The sequence below is a fragment of the Dermacentor silvarum genome, chromosome 4 (genome assembly GCF_013339745.2).
Source record: "Dermacentor silvarum isolate Dsil-2018 chromosome 4, BIME_Dsil_1.4, whole genome shotgun sequence".
Classification (NCBI taxonomy): Eukaryota; Metazoa; Arthropoda; class Arachnida; order Ixodida; family Ixodidae; genus Dermacentor; species Dermacentor silvarum.
In genome coordinates, this window is record NC_051157.2 from 143,240,370 (window position 1) to 143,260,956 (window position 20,587).

Here is a 20,587-nt window from a genome sequence, read left to right on the forward strand (position 1 = left end):
TGGTTTTGTCCCTGATGCTCGTACATGCGATAGGTAGACGTGCTCAGACACGTATTATAAGAGGATGAAATTTATCTCGTGATCCTCGACATTGGAGAAACAAAAGTTTTTGAAAACATTGACACCATTTGACATCGGGAGAAATGCTGTTGCAAAAAATGAGCTGTCATTGTCAGGACTACAGTCATACTCCGAGTCTTGTCTGCATGAAAGTCAGTGAACTTTCATTATTTTGAGTATGCTGAGAGAAAATTCTTTCAGCAGCAAGCTCAAAACCATCCAAACATGGCAAGCATCACACTCAAAGCCTCGCTAGCTGAAAGTGCATACCTCCAGCTTGCTCCATGCGCCGCATGGCGATTTCCATGCGCTCAGTCCTCAGTGGTACTCGTTTTATAAGAACCTAATTTCTGTTTCCTGCTGCACTAGTGTCTAAACGAACCTATACGTACAAGTACTCACCACCCATGGAAGCGTCCCGTGAGCTTGGAGAAGTGCCCGGAGTATCCACCTATGCTCGAAAACTCGCAGACATAAGAACAATGGTGCACACTACACCTGCTATTCCATTGTACGTGTTGCTCCTGCTCCATCAGCGCCTTACAATTCCTCTAAACGAAAATGTGATTGAAACAGTTCGAGTGGTAAAGTGTGTTGTCATGCTCCTTCATTGCTATAATCTGTATACAAGACAGCATTCTGAAATATATTACAGTACCCTTTCTTTTCACATAGAAGTTCGACAGAGGGTTAGCCGATAAGCTTGCCCCGCCTTAACAGCCAGCCATCGTCAGAGGGCGTTATGTTGGGCCCTTGGCAGTGCAACTGTAAAACCAGTTTTCAGGTAATCCAGACCTTACTCGATACTTTCTTTTAAAGTATGGGTAAGACTACTACTCTAGGCTACTAGTAGATCTGCCCATTATGTGCATTGCCCCTCTTGCCTCCGTCTTAATCAGCGCCCATCTTAGTCGCTGCAGCTGCCAGGGCGCTGTGCTGCCGAGCAAGAGGGTTCAATGATCAGCCGCCATGGCCAGCATTCCGATAGGGGTGAAATGCAACACTTGTGTACCACCTTCTTCAGGTGCATGCTAAAGGACCCCGGGTGGTCAAAAATAATTACGAGATCTCCCCTATGGCATCCCTCACAGCCCAATGAACAACTTTGACATGGTAAACCTGACAATTTAACATTTCTTTTCACCCATTTTGATCCTCTTTCCGTCCCTCTTACCTTTCTTCCAGTGCAGAGTAGCTGACTAGAAGAATGTGTCTCAGAGTGACCTCTCGGCCTTTTTTTATTGTTTCTTTCTTCCTCTTAACAATCAATTAGCAGCACTGTGTGTTGTGTTCAAAGCTTTCCACAGTATTAAAGTGAAGAAAACTGAGTACGCACATGTTTGTGTGTAAACCTTTATTTATGGCAATTACAGTAATGGCATGAACATGTACAAAGTGTATACAATGGGTAAAAAAAAAAGTTCACTGGTGCGGCACACCAGTGTCCCCATGAAGTAAATAACAGTGGCAGAACAAGGAATGTTGCCGAAGCCGCAGTGCCCCCATGGCAATACTTGTAAACCGAAATAACGAGGGTACTACGTGCATCTGCACTGACAATTCTAGCAAATGGAAACGTCTGAGGTAGGCTGATGAAAGTATTGCTTGAGGTACACATTATAAACAGTCAAATGACTCATGATCATTAAAAATTGTTCACATTGACTGTTGACACAGGAGCACAGGGAAGAGTTACCTATCAGAGTCCCAGATGGACAAGTAACCAAACATTCTAGAAAAAAAAAAGTGACAAAAGTCAACATGCCAGTTCTGAAACGGCATTCAGCTGTAACATGACTGAATGTATATGTGTATACATGAACATGAGGCGTTGCTGAAAAGCTGTATGAAAAATATCCCTAAATTTAGGACACATATTTTAGCATATTTATTAACAGGTACCCTTTGTATGTTACCGTACCTATTTTCAGCCCTATTACACAAAGACATCATTAGTTTCTCATGCATATTTCATTGTTTTTCAACTCACTCGAAGGACTGTTGGCGTGACTTAGCCAGACAAACGCATATTTTTGTGCCTTTTGAAATTGGTAAGCAATATTGTAAGCTGGCATTCTGTCTATTTGGTCCCAACTGTCCCTTCTGCTGTTGTGGGGATCGAGGCGACTTCCTGCACCTCATACGACGGCCATTTTCCAAGCTTCATCTACGGCCCACCAGCAACATAGTGGACGTGGCTAGAGTGCTGGAGCTACTTTCCCACGCAAACCATGCCCCTTCCTCCCACACTTGAGCGACACGTGTGAGCAAACGTCACCGGGATGCGCCCCGATTGGCCTTACCGTGATCGTCCCCCCCAGGTGTCCTCTACCTCGAGCTCCTAACAGCTGAACACTTCCTCGCCGTGACAGATGTCCCACAGGCTCACCACGAGTTTTATCTTGACACCCACGAGTTATATTCGCCCCTAGCTACTAGCACTACCCTCCTACTCCTCATTAAAGCGACTCGTGCAATGCGGTCAGTTGAGTCCTCACAATACACGACGCCAAGTCTAACAATGCCACAAAGTTCATGGCCACAGTTATTTGGACAACAAGAAGGCACTGATTGCTGAAAGCAATGAGAGGTGTGACACCAACAATTGCAGTGGTGCTGCAGAGCGCAGGGCTGCAAAACAAGTAGCTCCTTGCTTTAGAAATACAGACCTGCCGACCTTGGCATCGGAAAAATAATGAGGTCGAAGCCAGAAAAGAATATCAAGTGAAAAGTACTAAAAACTGTTCTGTTACTCAACCTGTCAACTGCTTATTTAAGAAATCTGGGAAGTGTGTTCTGTAGAGACGCTGTGAACAGGCATTCTGCTTTATAGTAGTTGCAGCAAGAAGGAAGCAATACCTGCCAGAGACAAACGAACAATATTCGGGATGTTTATTCATGAAGTATTCATATAATGGCGGCCGATAGTTTGGTTGCAATCATATCATTAAGTAGATGGTGCTAGCATGGGTAGGTCCGATTAATCCAGCATGTCCGAAAAATCAGGCTGAAACATTCATCGGGGACGCTTTTTTTTGTAGTTTTTAAAAGCTAAATTTACCCTAAACTGGCTGCAAATGAAAGTAAACTTATTAGTGCCAATATGACAGCCGTAAACGAGCTTTCAAAATTGGGAATTTCACGATAAAATCGTAAAAGTTGGCAGGTACGGAAATTCAAAACAAGATGGAGGTTCACAGGAGGATGGAGGCATGAAGTGGTTAACAAGGAATGTCACCGAAGCCAATGTTTCGACAGAACAAGTCCCCCTGTTGAAATGTTGGCTTCAGCGACACTCCTTGTTCTAGCCCTGTTAATCCCTGCTTTAGAGGAATTCTAATGTCGTGGCGTGAACCACACGTACAGTCGACTCCCGTTATTTCGACCTTGCTCAATTCGAACCAACTGGAAAGCCCCGGAGAAAAATTATACATTGCTGTAGATAGAAATCTCGTCTAGTTCGAACTCAAAAGCGTGTCGATTTGGTTCATTTGACCCACACTGGTGCCTCTTCAAGCGCAGCCTTTACTAAAGGCTTGAAAACACAATGAATTCAGTAGATGATGCTTAATGCTTCCCTAGGTGTGAAGCTGTTTTACTTAATGTTTATCCTTTAGTTGTTCCTTCTACCAGCGAAGACATTTGTTCCTGCTTGTTTCATGTGTCACACTGAAGCGGCTTTTAAACACATTGGCTATTTCCACCTCATGCTGGTCGAGTCGCACTTCAAGAGCAAGAAACAAAAATACATTACAGACTACTTCAAGCAATAAAGAAAAGATTTGAATTAATTCATTTTGCTACTATTTCTTAATTCGACTTTTAGAGAACTAGACTAAATTTTTGCGGTCCTGCGAGGGTCAAATTAACGGAAGCCAACTGCGTCAGCTATGTCATGAAACGTTTGAAGCATTTATAAGGTCCCACAAGGACGTCCAGGAACAGCACTAAGGAGCTTGACCTCGGGAACTTAGATCTAAACACCTGGGAACGAAGAAATACTTTTTCTTGGCAACTGCAGCATCGAGTTTGATCTGGTTTGTTGTATTTAAAAGTAAAAGTTATAGCTCTGCCCACTGTACGTAAAGCAAATTTTTTAGACCATTTTTTTTTTTGCAAAAATACTGTGAAATCAGAAAAAAAGAAAAGCTGAATAATCAAGCTTACAACTGAACCTATTCAGACAATTAAAGTGGCTCAAAGTGACGTACATTTTACATCGCTCTGATGTATATCACTAATTTGTCTTCAAGACTGTTGTATATATGGTAACAGTTCCCATGCAAGCTGTTAATTTATATTAACATTTGTATGCTTGAGATGCTCTAACAGATGTAGTTTACAGAACTGCGAAATGTATACTATGTATTTGATGCAGAGTTACAGATTTGTAAACTTTGTGCTTCAATTTTCTAAGCTCAAGTTTTTGGAAAATTTTTGGACGGAAATTTGAGGCCCTAAATCAAAATTTTTCTTCTACGATGGGTAGATTTCATTTTTCTTTCTATTTGATTGATCTAAGATAGCAAAGTGTGATCATTTCTGCATTTCACGTGTATTTCAAGTCGGCTCGAAGCTGGCTCTCGAGCTAACGATTTCTCTTAAGGCTGCTGAACTTTCCAGAAGGCCATGCTAAACATATGTCAATTCTCATAGCTCAGATTGATTTAAATCAGGCAGTCTTGAAACATTTCAACACCAGTAAATGTAACATAAGAAACAACGCTACTGACTAGATGATGACACTCGACAAAATTTGTACTGTGGCTCACATGCCTGCCCCCGCCCCCCCAAAAAATAGCTACTCGTGAGGAATATCACAACTGGCATTATGACACAACCAAAATTGTGCGCACAGCTCCATCTGAAACCCAACAACAACATGCACAGCAACAACCTGTGGCGAAACAGTTGAAGCAGTTTCACCTGCAATAACAAGTGAACAATTTGTGCTCGGGCAGAGTGAAATGCGACAAATTGTACATTTGCAGCTGACACAAAAATTTCCTGTCCTGACATCTTGCTGTAGTAGGATTGTCCGACTGTACTCTCTCGAAACACTTTGTGTTCACATCAACAGTGCATAAAAATTGTAAAATGACCTAACTTCTCGTCAAACACTGAAAATATCACATCTGCTATGCTGCTGCAAGTATTAACAAGTAGTATTCCTGGGCAGTGCACGCACTCGGAATAGTCTGGCACAATAAAGAGGAAGTACAAGATCACTGCCTTGATCAAATGAAATTAAGAATACTGAGGATATAAATACGCAATGTTACATACGAGAAAATATTAAGAAGTTGCCTGCCTGGCAAGCAAGAACCTAAATACTACAGAAGAAAACATGTATGCACACATACCCACACACACAAGAGAAATTAAATACACCATGCCTGGAGTTATAGGCTGGGCTAGTTGGTTTACAACCAGCATGGCAATCAGCCCAGACGATGGGACCCTCAATGTGCACTATGTTGGCCTCTGGGGGTTCGAGAGCACAGTAGCAATTAATTCTTGCGCCTGCGCAGAGCGCTCCATAGCCTCCCGGACACTGACCAGCTCCTGCTGAAGCACTTGTGCCTGGTTGTTCTGGCCAGCGATGTGCTCCATAGCGTGCCCCACACGTTCTTCGAGCTGAAAAAGTTGGTATAAGTACTTCAATTAGCTCCGCTAATCAACTTACTTTCACTTACCCAAACTAAGTTAATTTGCTGGTTAGCTACGCTGCTAAATTGCTACCTAGTGGTGCTGCATAACACGTACTGTACGCTCAACTGCAAGAATTTACAAGACTGCAGAACCTGAGAGAACATCGCATTTACTTTTAGCAGGTTGTGAATGTAGCTAGTAAAACCATACAACACAGGGTTCATACAGTTTTCCAATGCAAAAATTCAAGGATATTCCAGGACTTTCGAGGACCTGTCACAGGTTTTTCAAGGACTCAAAGCGGCATCCAAAGTAGGATTTCTTTACTCTAACACTTCCAAAAATGACTAGTTTTATTGCACTTACAATAAATAAATGTATATCACAATTATAATAAAAATGTAACGCTTCTCAAGATCACAACACAAAATGAACGCTTACACAGCGGCTGAGATTTATCCAGTATAGGGTTATTGCACTAAAATAAAAAGAAATAAATGTATATGCCAATGATGGTAATAATGTATAACGTTGATCACTTTACAAGTTCACAGCAATACCAAAAAAAAAAAGTTTACTGGACATGTTTACCGAACATTTCCAAACCATTCAGTGTAGTCTTGCTACACATCCATTATATTATAACAAATAAGTGTAGACCGCTTATAACGTAAGTCGCTGGAGTCGTGAATATCTGCACTATAAGCAGTACCACACTATAACCAAAACGACGATTTTCAAGCCCTGCATGTATGCAAAACATGTAGACCAAGCATGTAGACACGCTTTGTACTATCGTGTGCACATCGCGATGTAGCCTGTGCTCTTCAAGCTCGACAGCTTTGCACAGAGTCAAAACGAAACAATTATTTGCCGCAACCGCTGCGGAAAAAACCGTGACCGCTATCGACGCGATTATGAACGGCAAATTTGCAGTGCTGAAAGCACACGCCCGACGCACACACCGAGTCTGGACGAATTAACTACCATTCGCTGCAACACCTGCAGTCGAAACCGCGGTCGCTATCTATGTGATCATCGATGGCGACTACGCAGTTTTTTAGGCACGCGAGTAAAAACGAAACTACTGTTTGCTGCAACCGCTGCGGAGAAAACCGCGGCCGCTATCGACGCGATCGTGGATGATGACTACGCAGTTACGAAAGCATGCAGCCAACGCGGTGTTATGCGCGGCGGTAAATACAAGAATACAGGCTTTAAAGACACAAATAGGCTCGAAGCGTTCCGGCGTTGCTGTCATTCACGTACGATTTCAACTGATGGCTGTGGCGATGCGGACTCCGCCGCTTCATTTCGGTTGGATGCTAGTGCCGTTCATGCTCTTTTGCATCGGACATTTGCTGCGCTCCTCGCTCACCAAGCTCTGAAAGTAGTCCGAATTAACCGATGTGCAGCCAAATAAGTCCGAATTAACGAGAGTTTGATTGCATTGAATAATGCATACGCCGGCTGGGAGCACGCACCTTGTTGAGAAGCGTGCTCATTGCCGCCCTTGTGAGGGAGAGTTTCCCGCGGAAGCCGCATTATAACCGGTATTTCGTCTTACGCGGCTGCACTGTAAGCGGTATGCGTATACATGGAGTTCTATGGCAGGGTAAATGGGAGTTGGAAAAGGCCGCGTTGTAGCCACTTCTGCACTATAAACGGTTACGTTATAAGTGGTCTATACTAGACGTCTATAGCAATTTTGTAAAACATGTCTTATCTTGATCATTTCCAAGTCTGCAATATTAAAAGTTAACGCAACAAACACTCACAACAGCTGCTCAGGCTTCTGCAGTATTAGCTGGGTTGGTTCATTAAATATTTCCAAAACATTCAGCATATTATATTTTCAGCTGTATAAGATGCTTTTTTTTTCTGGATTTTTCGTCGGTGCGTCATATAGAACGGTGTGACCTATGTACGTTTCTTTTTCTGGAAAAAGTGCCGTCAAAATTGGATCCGATGTTATGGCCACGCGAAGCGTACTCGTCGACTTAATTGCTACGGGTTCTGTGCGCACTGTCGAGGTGCCGGGTTCTCGTGATAAAGCCTCCAAGCGCCGTGCGAGAGCGATGGAGCAGCAACGCAAACAGCGGTAGGCCAACCACGAGTCGATCTACCCCGAAGTCGTCACATCTGCAGATAAGATACGGCGCGCGCAGCTGTGCAAACTACGCAGTTGCTACGACAGTACAGGCAGCCCCCCCCTCCTTCCTGGGCTGCCTTCCTGCTTTCCTCCCTTGTGCGCGATTCGGCTCACCATCGCAAGCTTTCACTTGCACAAGCAGCATATGGCGCGCGAAGACAATGTTATTGCCCTTGGACTTTATACGGAACATTGCGGCAACCACAACGGCAGAAATGCGCCTGGAGTGGAAATATATGGCACCCATACCCTTGCGCGTGACCCGCTTTCACAGAGCGAAACATCACTGTAACTTTTTAAAATCACTTACCGAAAGAACAGGTGCGTCTTATACACCGATGCGACTTGTATACGTTTACTTTTTTTCGGGAAAACTGCCGTTTTGAGGGGGGTGCGTCTTATACAAAGGTGCGAATTATAGATTGGAACATACGGTAATGTTATTGCACTTCATCATCAGCCTATATTTTATGTCCACTGCAGGACGAAGGCCTCTCCCTGCGATCTCCAATTACCCCTGTCTTGTGCTAGCGCATGGGTTCTCAAAGTGGGTTCCGCAGGCCCCTGCTCGGGGTTCCTCGAGCCACTGATAAATGATGTTATACTTCGGAGGAATAAAAAAAAAAAAAAACTGATGCGCGGAGCACTACAAGTGCGCGCCACAAAAGAGCTAAAACGGCGCTAGCGTCCAAAAACGAAGCGATGCAGTCCTCACTGGTATGGTCCTCAGCGGCAATCGTACACTATACGTGACTGACAGCAACGCCGGAACTCTTCGTGCCTAATTGTGTCCTCAAAGCCTTTATTCTTGCGTTAATCGCCGCGCGTAACACCGCGTTGGCGGCTAGCCGCGTGCCTTCATAAGTGCGTAATCGCGATCTATGATCGCGTCGATAACCAACACAGTTTCGTCCGCAGCAGCGGTTGCGTGCCTTTCGCTGCGTAGTCGCCATCCATGATCGCGTCGATAGCGACCGCGGTTTCGTGCGCACTTGTTGCAGCAAACGGTAGTTTCGTTTTGACTTGGTGAGTGCGTCGGCTATGGCGTCGGCCGCCTGCCTTCTGAACCGCAAGGTCGCCGACCATGATCTCGTCGATAACGGCCGTGGTTTTCTCCGCAGCGGTTGCGGTAAGCAGTAGTTTCGCTTTGACTCAGTGCAAAGCTGTCGAAGATGAAGAGCACCGGCTACATCGCGATGGGCGGGCAATTTGTTGGCGACCAGCTCACTAGCGAAAAAATAATTGGGATGTGCGCGCGGTAGTGAAAAGAGTGTCTCAGATGAAGACGCGCGCCGCGGCCGCGCTGCGAAGGATGTCGCGAGGCCTTTGCCGCTGCTAGCTCAAATAAGTCATGAGATGACGAGAACTTCAGCTTTCGCACTGCTCTTCTTCTTTCTAGGGTTTTACGTGCCAAAACCAGTTCTGACTGTGAGGTACGCCGTAGTGGAGGGCTCCGGATTAATTTTGACCACCTGCGGTTCTTTAACATGCACTACAACGCAAGCACGTACACGGGCAAAAGTTTTTGCATTTCGCCTCCATCGAAATGCGGCCGCCGCGGCCGGGATTCGATCCCGTGACCTCGTGCTCAGCCACGAAACGCCTTTGCTAACTGAGAAACGCCTTTGCTAACTGCTCTTGTGCAAAATAGAAACAAGATTTGCTAATAGACCGATCCCACCGGCCAGTTTCACGACGCCACCGCTGCCGCGGTGCATGCTGGTACTTGTAGTCATCCGGCCGCTCGAGCCGCCCGGAGTGCCTGTGCGTCCTGTTTCCGAACGCTTTTTGGCAATTTTTATGGTTCGTGTAGAGCCATCGTGCGATGGGAGGATTGACCTGCTGCGTTCTTGGGTGCTAGAACAACCACACAAGGGAGAAAGGCTTCGGGTTCTATGTGTTTTCTAAAGAGCGAAAGCTTCGAGAGAAGTGGATCCAACGGATTAATAGGTGGTAGTGGTACTACACAGCGCGAGAAGAAATACGGGGACGAATAGCGGCCGCATTTCGATGGGGGCAAAATGCGAAAACACCCGTGTACTTAGATTTTCCGGAATTTATAGATTTATCGATTATCTATTAGCTATTGGCTATCGATTACCGATCCCAAGCTACTGACCACGTATTTGGGCTAGGCTGAGCACTACCAAGTCATCCCCAGCATTTCCCGAAATTTATTAATTATTGATCGATTATTGATTAGCTATTCATTGGCTGTGGCAAGGTATTGGCCATGTATTTGGGCTAAGCACTACCAAGTCATGCCCAGCATTTCCCGTAATTTATTGATTATTGATTGATTATCGATTAGGTATTGATTGCCTATCGCAAGGTATTGGCCACGTATTTTGGCTAGGCTAAGCAATACCAAGTTATGTCCAGCATTTTCCGGAATTTATTGATTATTGATTGATTATTGATTAGCTATTGATTGCCTATCGCAAGGTATTGGCCACGTATTTGGGCTAGGCAAAGAACTACCAAGCCATCCCCAGCATTTTCAGGAATTGATTATTCATCGATTATTGATTAGCTATTGATTGCCTATCGCAATGATTGGCCACGTTTTTGGGCTAGGCTAAGAACTACCATGTCATCCTCAGCATTTTCCGTAATTGATTATTCATCGATTATCGATTAGCTATTGATTAGCTATCGCAAGGTATTGGCCACGTATTTGGGCTAGGCGAAGCACTACCAAGTCATGCCCAGCATTTTCCGGAATTTATTGATTATTGATCGATTATTGATTAGCTATTGATTGGCTATCGATTGGCTATCCAAATGTATTGACTACATATTTGGGTAAGGCTAAGCACTACCCAGTCATTCCCAGAATTTTCCGTAATTTATTATTATTGATTGATTATCGATTAGCTATTGCTTGACTATCGATGACTTGGCGATGATTGGCTATCGGTGTTTTAATGTTAAAAACGCCGCGTAGCTTACCCAAGAACTTCTAGATATCGCTGTTACCGAAGTCTGCAAGTCGTGCGCGAAACCCCTGTAGGTAAGCATCATTAGGGCACGAAAGTTTCAGCGCCGCACTTCAAACCTGTCTCCAACAGGTATACAAATCCTATTATGTCCGTCGCTAAGCAAACATAACGGTGCAGTCACCGAGATGCACGTGTGCAAAAATAGTAACACAGAACGACCGCATACATCAACATGTACTACATACAAAGCTCGAACAAATATGATACCCAACGCGTTATCAGCGGGTAACAACCGAAATGAAGGAGCCGCAGGCTCTTTTCAACATTCCCCTCACATGCTGCAATGAACAGCTGATGTAATTTCTTAAAATACATGACAAATGTTTCTCGGTGGTGGAGTCGTAGAGATGTCTGGGAAGCTCGTGCGCAGTACTCAACGAGCGCGGATTGCGGTTACAGTGACTGTACTGCGGTTGTGTGGTTGACCAGTTGACTACAACCAAGATGGTGGCCGTGCTACTTCCGGTAAGCCGGCGCATGCGCAGATCGGTCGGTGGGATCGGTCTATTCATTCAGTAAATAAAAGCCTGTTGACGTAGTAAGCATTCATTTATTGTTTTCTTGATACCTTGAGTAATTCGACGTTCGTTTAATTAGGACATTTTAATTTGGTTAAATGGGGGGGGGGTTCCTTGGCGCTTCATGGAGCTTAGCAGGGTTCCCTGGAACGAACATGCTTGAGAACCCCTGTGCTAGCGTATTCCAACTTGCGCCTGCAAATTTCCTAACTTCGTCATCCCATCTGGTTTTCTGCCCAGCTCGACTGCGCTTCCCTTCTCTTGGTATCCATTCTGTAACCCTAATGGTCCACCGGTTATCCATCCTACGCATTACATGGCCTGGCCAGCTCTATTTCTTCCGCTTAATGTCAACTAGAATATCGGCTATCCCCGTTTGTTCTCTGATCCACACCGCTCTCTTCCTGTCTCTTAACGTTAGTTCAAAGAATTTTCGTTCCATCGCTCTTTGTCACCCGCCGTGGTTGCTCAGTGGCTATGGTGTTGGGCTGCTGAGCACGAGGTCGCGGGATCGAATCCCGGCCACGGCGGCTGCATTTCGATGGGGGCGAAATGCCAAAACACCCGTGTACTTAGATTTAGGTGCACGTTAAAGAACCCCAGGTGGTCCAGATTTCCGGAGTCCCCCACTACGGCGTGCCTCATAATCAGAACTGGTTTTGGCATGTAAAACACCATAATTAAATTTTTTATTTTTTAATCGCTCTTTGTGCGGTCCTTAACTTGTTCTCGAGCTTCTTTGTTAACCTCCAAGTTTCTGCCCCATATGTTAGCACCGGTAGAATGCAATGATTGTACACTTTTCTTTTCAACGACAGTGGTAAGCTCCCAGTCATTATTATTGCACTTATCATAAATAATATAACAAACCTCCACCCAAAGGCACTGAGCATCAGTGGTAAAGTTGCTCCACTATAGCTCTCTTTAGCTTCACTAGCTTCACCTCGTGCACACGAGCGAAAGTGGGACAAGGCAGACCGACGGGCGAGGAGTGAAACAAACGATAGGGTGAGGAAAGCAGCGTACACACTGCCAGCAGAACCAGCACCGAAGTGCGGCATGGGTCTCTCGCTCTGCTCTGTTCACGGTTTGACGCGGTGAAGTCTTATTTTTCCGTGCAGTTCTGCAAAACGGAACCAAGCGTGCTCGCACCGGCGTATTGTTTCTGAAATGAGGAGTTTGTCACATCAACGCTGACCTACCACAGAAAGGAGGTTGCAATGTCGATATCAGTGTGCATCGCTCACGAAATTCAAGGATTTTCAAGGAAGGAAAAAAATTCCAGGACTTTCAAGGGCCTTGAAAACGCACTTTTCAATTTCAAGGGTTTTCAAGGATTTAAAGGACCTGTACGCACCCTGCAGCACTATGTTGCAGTTCAATACTATAATGAACTTATCGATAAGAAAACTTTTTACTCCTTTTTGTCCATAGAACACCACATACTTTGAACCTGAATATAACCAAGTGTGTTCATACGCGATTTCAGTGTAACAAAATTTCACTGCGGCCGCAAACGAATACCGCCCCAATAAATGGACAGTTCCGTGGACGCCGATGGTCACATGGTTGAATTACATGCGGCTGCTTGAGCATGCACCTCTCCAATTGCGTGCCGCATGGCAGAGAGCGACCACCGAAGCGAAGCAGCGTCTAATAAACACGAGTAGCAGTACTAGTAATAAACTCAAGACCTTCCTACCGTCCTGTTCCGTATAAGGTTCAAGAGATCCTATCGTGCCCTGCGCGACGTGCGCTGTGGGTGTGAGGGAAAGCGTGCAAGGGCGACTTGAGAAGGATGGTACCTTGGTGTGCACCGTATTCCGCGGCCGAAAGGGGGATGAGCAAGCGCTTGGTAACATGATCAAGTGCGCGCTGAAGGGGATGGGTGGGAGAAGCGAGCGCGCATCTCTTCTCTTTTAACCTGGCCGATGCGGTGGATGGGTGTGCTGCCTGCGCTCTTCATCTCGGTGGCGTCGTGGTGGCAAGTCTTTGTGGTCATCGAGTAAGATCTGTTCATGTTCACATGAGCGCGCGTGACACCATGCTTCTTAAGTACATGTAGTAAGCTAAAATTTACTGACGGGGAGCTCGCTCGCGGTAATGCGAGCAAGTGCAGGCGAGAGCGGAGGCAGGTTGGCGCATGTCTCCTTTTCTAGCCCGGCTGTGGCTGACCATGGCTATCAGCGTGGCTGCGAGCCACATTTTCGAAGTAATCTCCCACGTATGCAAACACTGGGCAACCCTCTTGCACCATGCATTGCAAGATATTTAACGGAGGGTTCATGGAGCAAGCATATTCGAGCACAGAATTGGTTTTCTTCAAAACCTGTCAATCATTCATAAAATGGTAAAACTAGCCCAAATTAGTTCAGCATACAAAAGATTCGTAAGAGATGGCAGGTACGAGTTGTGATATATGAAATATTTATTCTGTAGAAAGCATCGCAGATAAAAAACCAAGTGCAGTGCAATATGTGTGGATTGAAGATTCAACAACCACACTACTTGCGTAGCTTTCACAGCACCCTTGCCAATTACGAAATGGAGTGAAAGAGTTCTACGTACCCGTCGGTTGCTCTCGACCAGCTGCTGCAACTGCTCGGTCATCTGTGACAGCAAGTCACTCTGACGCTGCTGCTCGGCGACAATCCGCTCGATCACATCGTTGGCACCTCTCCGTCGAGATGGCCGGCTGGCCTCGTCATCTGCCGGACGGTGGTCTACAAATGGAAAGCAAACAGCTTGATTCAATCATGCAAATTGTAAACGCATGTGCTGACAGATACAACTGCGTATATGAATTTAAAATACTGCTAAGTCATCCTTAAAGATGGTAACGCCGCATGCGAACGAGGTGCATGAAGGAATGCTCCTTCTTGGACGAGCTGGCAACTTGTACTGCGTTGGGGTGCACTTGAAAGACAAGGACCGATTCAGGCGCATGTGCCTGAATGTCTGGGGTTTTACATGCCAAAATCACAATTTGATTACCAGGTACTCCATAGTGAGGTACTCCAGATTAATTTTGACTACCTGGGATTCTTTAACGTGCAGTATGTGTCTTTGTGTACCTCACTCTGTCCTTATCTACCAAGTGCACCCCAACGCAGTATAACGTGAGGAATGCAGACACACGCAAGCACAGACTTGCAAATGAAGGTTTAGTAGGAAAATGGTGACTATACACATAGTCCATCTAGTATCACTCAATTTAAAAAAAAAAAGGAAACATACGTTGGCTCAGAAAATGAAAGTGCACGTGTCAATGAAATGTAGTCACTAGACGAGATCAGTGCACTCACCAACGCAAGGGTGGAATCGGCTCTGTCCTCCGTTAACCCTTTGAGGGTCGGAGATGTAAATATATGGCGCCATGAATAAGTCCCAAATGGTCAATGCCTCACATATATGGCGTCGCCTATACGCTTGAAAAACGCACTAATTTTTAAACTCCTTGTTGTCCAGCAAGGGCTGCCACCCTGTGAGGATACAAGGTATTCTTTTTTTCACTCCATCGTCTCTTGCTTTTTATTCCACGGCTTCCTCGTACTGGCATTTCAGCAACTGCTCTCGCATACGCGCGTGTGCAGGCATGCGACGGTTAATTTTGGTTTCATCTCGCGGGCTGTTTCCATTCATTGAGCTTGTAAAAACTGATATCTGGTTTCTAATCTTTCAAAAGGTCACCAATACATGTTAGCTCGTTTATTGCTCACAGGAGTGCCATTACATCTGTTCACAGGCGGGCTCTGGTATATACAAACAATGCCGCCATATACGAACGATGCTACCATGCCTGCATTTCTTTTTTTGAGACTTCAGAAAACTGATTGCCCCTGTTTGGCGAGGGGACGAAGAATTACAGCAAGTTTCCGACTCTGTTGATTTTTCTGATGGGCGCACAGCCATCAAGTTTTCTTGCATGCGCTCACATACACAGTTCAACTATGCTATGGGCATGTGGCCGGTTGTTCTGCTGCAAGTGAGCCGAGCAGTGACTCCTCCGATGCAGACTACTGCCCAAGTGCCGAATCAGAATACATTTACCGTATTTACTCGATTCTAAGCACCCCCTTTTTTTTCATGATCGCGATGCCCGAAGTGAGGGAGGGTGCTTAGATTCGAAAAATCTCCGTAACAGTCGGCTCCAAGATGCGCGGCGCGCGAGCGTCAAGAGTCCGCGCAGTGAGTCCGCGCGCCTCTGCAGTCCGGCTGTGCGGCGAGATAGCGCTGCAGACGCCGTGCCACCTCGGGACTGCGACAGCTCCGACTCGAAAAGAGTGAGCAAGCGCATGCAACATTCGCGTGCAAACTTTTTTCCCAATTTTCTCGCGAAAATAGAGGGGGGGGGGGGGTGCTTAGAATCGCGAAGTATTTATGCAAGCCCATCAGTATTGATCAATCACAATGCATGTTTACCTCTGAAAAATAATATATTTTTGTCAATATATGGTCACGCTAAAATAAAAAACAATTTCTTTTAAGGATAGGTCAGGCTGAAGATTTTAAATCTGCAATAAAAAATTCGACCCTGAGGGGCCGCATTTGGTGAAAATAATTTACCCTCAAAGGGTTAAAAGCCAACAGCTCAGGCTGGCTTGCGTAGCCATGCCCGGAGAACCACAGAGACCAATTGGAACATGCGGGAGCCTGAGCGTCTCACACGCCAAGAGGGCTCATCGCAGCACCACGCGGTGGCTGCGGTACTCACGGTATCCACGCGACACAGCAGCGTGGCCTGTGAGTCGCATGTTGGGTCATGCGTCACTTCCACTGAGCGGTAATGATGGTGCTTTTTTCTTTCTTCCCCCCCCCCCCCCCCCCAGCTTTAGTATCACAAGCGGCTATATTGGTGAGCTTTCTGTGACACTCTGGCTCGATGAAATTTGCACGGACGCTACTCTATATCTACTGTATATTAAACTCTGCTTTTTACGTGGACCAATATCTCGTAGGAGTTAGCCTTTAACAACGCATTCACGGTGGCTCTCCCAGACGTGAAAGCAATGGCCTGGCTGCTGGTTTCTCCTTTCTCCATGGTAGCGTCACCAGTTGACCAAATCTCTCGGGAACCTCCTCCAGCTGCTAATCCTGTGTGTCGTCAATTCTCAATGCGGAAGGCAATGGTGCTTGTCCACATTCGACTGCAGTTTGTTTAATACATACCAAGCAGCAACACAAAGGCTAGAGAGAACATCAGAAAGGATGTTCCACATCCGCCCCTAGGCTTGTGAGTGGTGGCGCTGGCTAACACTCCCAGAGTTAGTTCTAGTTGTAAAACATAAATACCCCAGAAAGTGGATGGGAAAACGGCTCCGGGGTAGCTCAATGGTGAGAGCATCGCACGCGTAATGCGATGACGCGGGTTCGTTCCCCACCAGCGGACAGTTGTTTTTTCATCCGTTTTCATTTCCATTTATTATCATTTCTTTAATTCAATTAGTGTGTGCAAGTAATTTCCCCTATGTTGTTCTTGGTGTCAATGTTTGTTGGCTTCTTATGATAACATTTGATACAGTATTTCAACATTTTAGACGTTCATGTACGCCGCCAGACAAGAATGGAATGGAAACTGCAACAAGAAGCACGCAAATAAGAGAGCAATGCAAGGCAGGTCGTGAGCATCAACTTACGCAGCACACTACTCGTTCCTGGCTGCTCCTTTAGTGAAACCCGGGGGGCTTGCGCTGGGGGGTCTTCTGGGCACGTGGAGCTGTCCTCCCCCTGCAATATGGAATAAGCGTAAGCACTCAAGCTCCAACACCGCATTGGTGCGATGACTTATAAGGCAAACAAGAAACTGCACAAATACTTACAACCTAAAATTACATACTGGAAAAAAAAAAAAAAAAAAAACATGAAATCATTTTGTACAAGTCGAGCATCCTTTCAATCCTTGCGATTTTTCAGAAACACAAATTATTGGTAGAGAAAATCCCTCTACCCTTACAGATCATAACTACTGCTCTTGCAGTACTTTTGTGTACTTCTGCCCTTTCAGTGGGGCCAAGGTGAACATAAACCACGAGAAGTTGAGCCATTACTTGCATTGAAATGCTACATCAGACTTGCCTATTCAAAAACAGTTAACACTGCTGCCATAGTCTAACCCATCACAAAGAGGTGGCAGGAATTGGCGAGTTGGCAGCCCTCATCTTGATGTGCTGTGTTCCTTGTGGCATGCCAAGCCTTTACTGATGGCAATGCTGTCCTCTAAGCCATTTGGCACTGCAGAGCTATAATCTAAGCATTTATATCAACTTTATACTTTTTGGGAATGTCGCTTTATGGTACTCAACATTGCAATGTTTCACAAACTGTACCGCACGCTCCTTGCACGTAAAGGGATGGCACTCAGCAAGCTGGGAGTTGGGAATTGCTTGTACAATATTTTATTTTGATACAAGAGTAGGGTCCAAACGCAATGGACCTTAGTTTTTACTATGTGACACACCCAGTGCAGTACACATCCAGACGGCCACACAGCAAAGGACATGGATCGCTCTACTGCACTGTATGGGCATGTGCACGCACACCGGAATTTACACCCATTTCACACCCCACAGCACGACCATGGGAGGCACTGCTACCCAGCTCTGACCAGAAAGACCAGCTCGGCCTGGTCCAATGGGTGCGACGGGCAGCCAATGCTACAGGACTTCTGGAAAGAGAGGCCCTCCCATTGCCAAGCTGAATCCAAATTCTTTGAATAAACGCTTCTTCTCTCTCTCCAAATACTTAATTGTAATGCTCAATAAATGCCTCTCTTTAAGCTAGCTACAGTACTTATTTAGAGTAATGAATAAGGACATTTGAGCAGCCTGTGTTCAGACTTCGAATGGTAAGATATCAGGCCACTGGCAAAGCTTACACAGCAGGTGAGTCTGGAATCGATACTTCGTGCTCTTGTGAGTGAAAACACCACAATGAGAAGATTATATCAGAATATGCTGCACATACACTCACTAATAAAAGCAGCCGGCTGCAGAAAAAAAAAAAAAGTTGTACACGATATGTTAGTATAACGCAATAATCAAGACAATGCGCACTTCCAAGCATATGCTGACGCTTTAGGCATTGCATTGTTAGAGCAGCGTAGCTGTCAATTAAAATTTGACAATCCAGCAGAGGCCCCTGTGTCCTCAATGCTGCTTTCATGCGAGAGGCACTGGAAGCCAGTTCTGACGATACCTCTGGTAGAAATTTTATTTTTAGACACTCCCCAACACGCCGAATATTACCAAGTTTGATCAGAATAGTGCAGCCTTGATTCCATACGATGCAAGGCGTTGCTCGTGGAAGAGTTACAACTGCAATATAACACGTCAAAAAGCTTTCAACCAAATTTATATTCATTTCCTTGGGCATGGCAAGGAAAGAGTTAAAGCAATTGTGTGCTGCCTGAAGTGCCGAGCCTCAGCCAGCACATAACTTAGACAAACAGCACTGGAGGGCTACTTGCGAAATATGCCATACTGCGCTCACATCATACTACATTATGAAAAGGGCAATTTCACAACTCTCTTTTTGCATATTTAATGAATACGCAAAGCCGATGGCATATAAACCGCAACGCGCCTTTCCAGTAAACTGTGCCAGGAGAGCACGTCACATTCCTGAAATGGCACACGGAATAAAATGTCGCAGTTTCACCTGAAAGGCGAAGCATCAATTGCAATAGCAACTTAGTAGAGAGCTATATGGAGTAAGGATAGTAGTATTATCAGCTGTATAAACTTGGACATGCAGCAGCACCAGCAACGCACAGAACTGTTGTCGACGCCGTCGACGTTTTGCCCGCGTTCGCACCGAATGCGCGCGGCGTTGGTGACTGTTGCCAGCGCCTCTGGGGGCGGCTCGGAGGTTTTCGACGAGATCAGAACGGGAAACTCGTCGAGCAGCGTTGGAAGTCTTTACCACTTTCTCGCCTCGCAACGTTTTTATATGAATATGCATTTGGTGCCGCAGCTAAACGTCGCCTCCCCTCCCTCCCTCCCCTCCCTCCCGTCCCCCCCACGGCCTTTTGCGCGATGGAAGAAGTCGCGTTTGCTCTATATTGTCACGCGCTAAGGCAAGAGCAATCAACAGTACCAGCAGCCAGACACGAAGAATGCCAGACACGAAGTGGCGGTTCTCCAGCTGGCGCGGGATCTTCGACTTTGTTGTCTTCTTCGTCGTTCTTGCTGGGCATGCAATGCTGATCGTTTGCTGGCAATGCCACCTGGTGTTTTGAGCCAGCAAACGATCAGCATTGCATGCCCAGTAAGAACGGCGGCGAAGAAGACGACGAAGTCGAAGATCCTGCGCCAGCTGGAGAATCGTCCCTTTGTGTCTGGCATTCTTTGTGTCTGGCTGCTGGTACTGTTGATTGCTCTTGCCTTAGCGCGTGACTAACTGGTGGAGGTGCTGGGTCACGACCGCTGGATAAAAAAAAGGTGCGGCCTGCCGCGTCGGGCGCGCTGCAATGGGAGCGAACGTGACGGCCGTAGTTGCATTGTCGGCCGCTTGGCTGGGCCGAACGGCGCTAGCCATCGGCGATGGAACGCTTTGGCTTGCACGCGCGACGGCGTTCCAAGCGCGTTCCTGACGCATTTGCTATGCCGATGCCAGACAATAGCCCCCGACGAGTGGCGCCGCGGCGGATCACACCGTTTTCGATGCACGCGGCAGGCCGCACCTTTTTTTTTATCCAGCGGCCGTGGCTGGGTAATCTACTCTATGCACCAAACCCCTCCAAGCAGCAGGAGCTCCAGTCCTGTACCGGTTGTAACGCCTATACACCGTGCCAGCAGGAGGATCCGTGGACAAGCCCCCGAGTTTGGACTTCTCCCAGAGACAATGGCAGCTCCGACCAACCCAACCGGTATGGAAGGCACTACGCCGATTCAGTGTACATTAATCCATCCGCAAACGCCGAATCCCTTCCACGGTGCCATGCATGAGGATGTTGAAGATTGGCTGGTGCACTATGAACGTGTTGCCTCGTTCGAATAGTGGGACGATGCAGACAAACTGAAAAACGTATATTTCAGCCTCAACGATGGCACACGTGTTTGGCATGAGAACCGTGCAGATGCCCTAACTTCCTGGGAAGAATTCAAACGCTGTCTTTTTGAGACGTATGCGAGCCCTGATCGCCGAGAACAAGCTGAGCGTGATCTCCAGTCCCGTATACAAATGTCATAACGAAGGTGTCGCGG

General features: G+C 46.2%; 1 protein-coding gene across 3 annotated transcripts in view; it reads right to left on the bottom strand.

The window, feature by feature from the left end:
* Positions 1-1,399: 1,399 nt before the first annotated feature.
* The window catches only part of LOC119450704 (uncharacterized), a 31,264-nt gene continuing 12,076 nt past the window's right edge, over positions 1,400-20,587 (bottom strand). Inside the window, exons 3-5 of one of the 3 annotated variants that reach the window (XM_049666157.1) lie at positions 17,021-17,111; positions 13,953-14,107; positions 1,400-5,697 (exon numbers count right to left, since the gene is read on the bottom strand). In XM_049666157.1, coding sequence (XP_049522114.1) covers positions 5,533-5,697; positions 13,953-14,107; positions 17,021-17,111 — 411 coding nt within the window. In that variant the 3' untranslated portion in view covers positions 1,400-5,532. The remainder of the gene's footprint in view (positions 5,698-13,952; positions 14,108-17,020; positions 17,112-20,587) is intronic. The other 2 variants (XM_049666156.1, XM_037714229.2) reach the window with 2 other exon arrangements.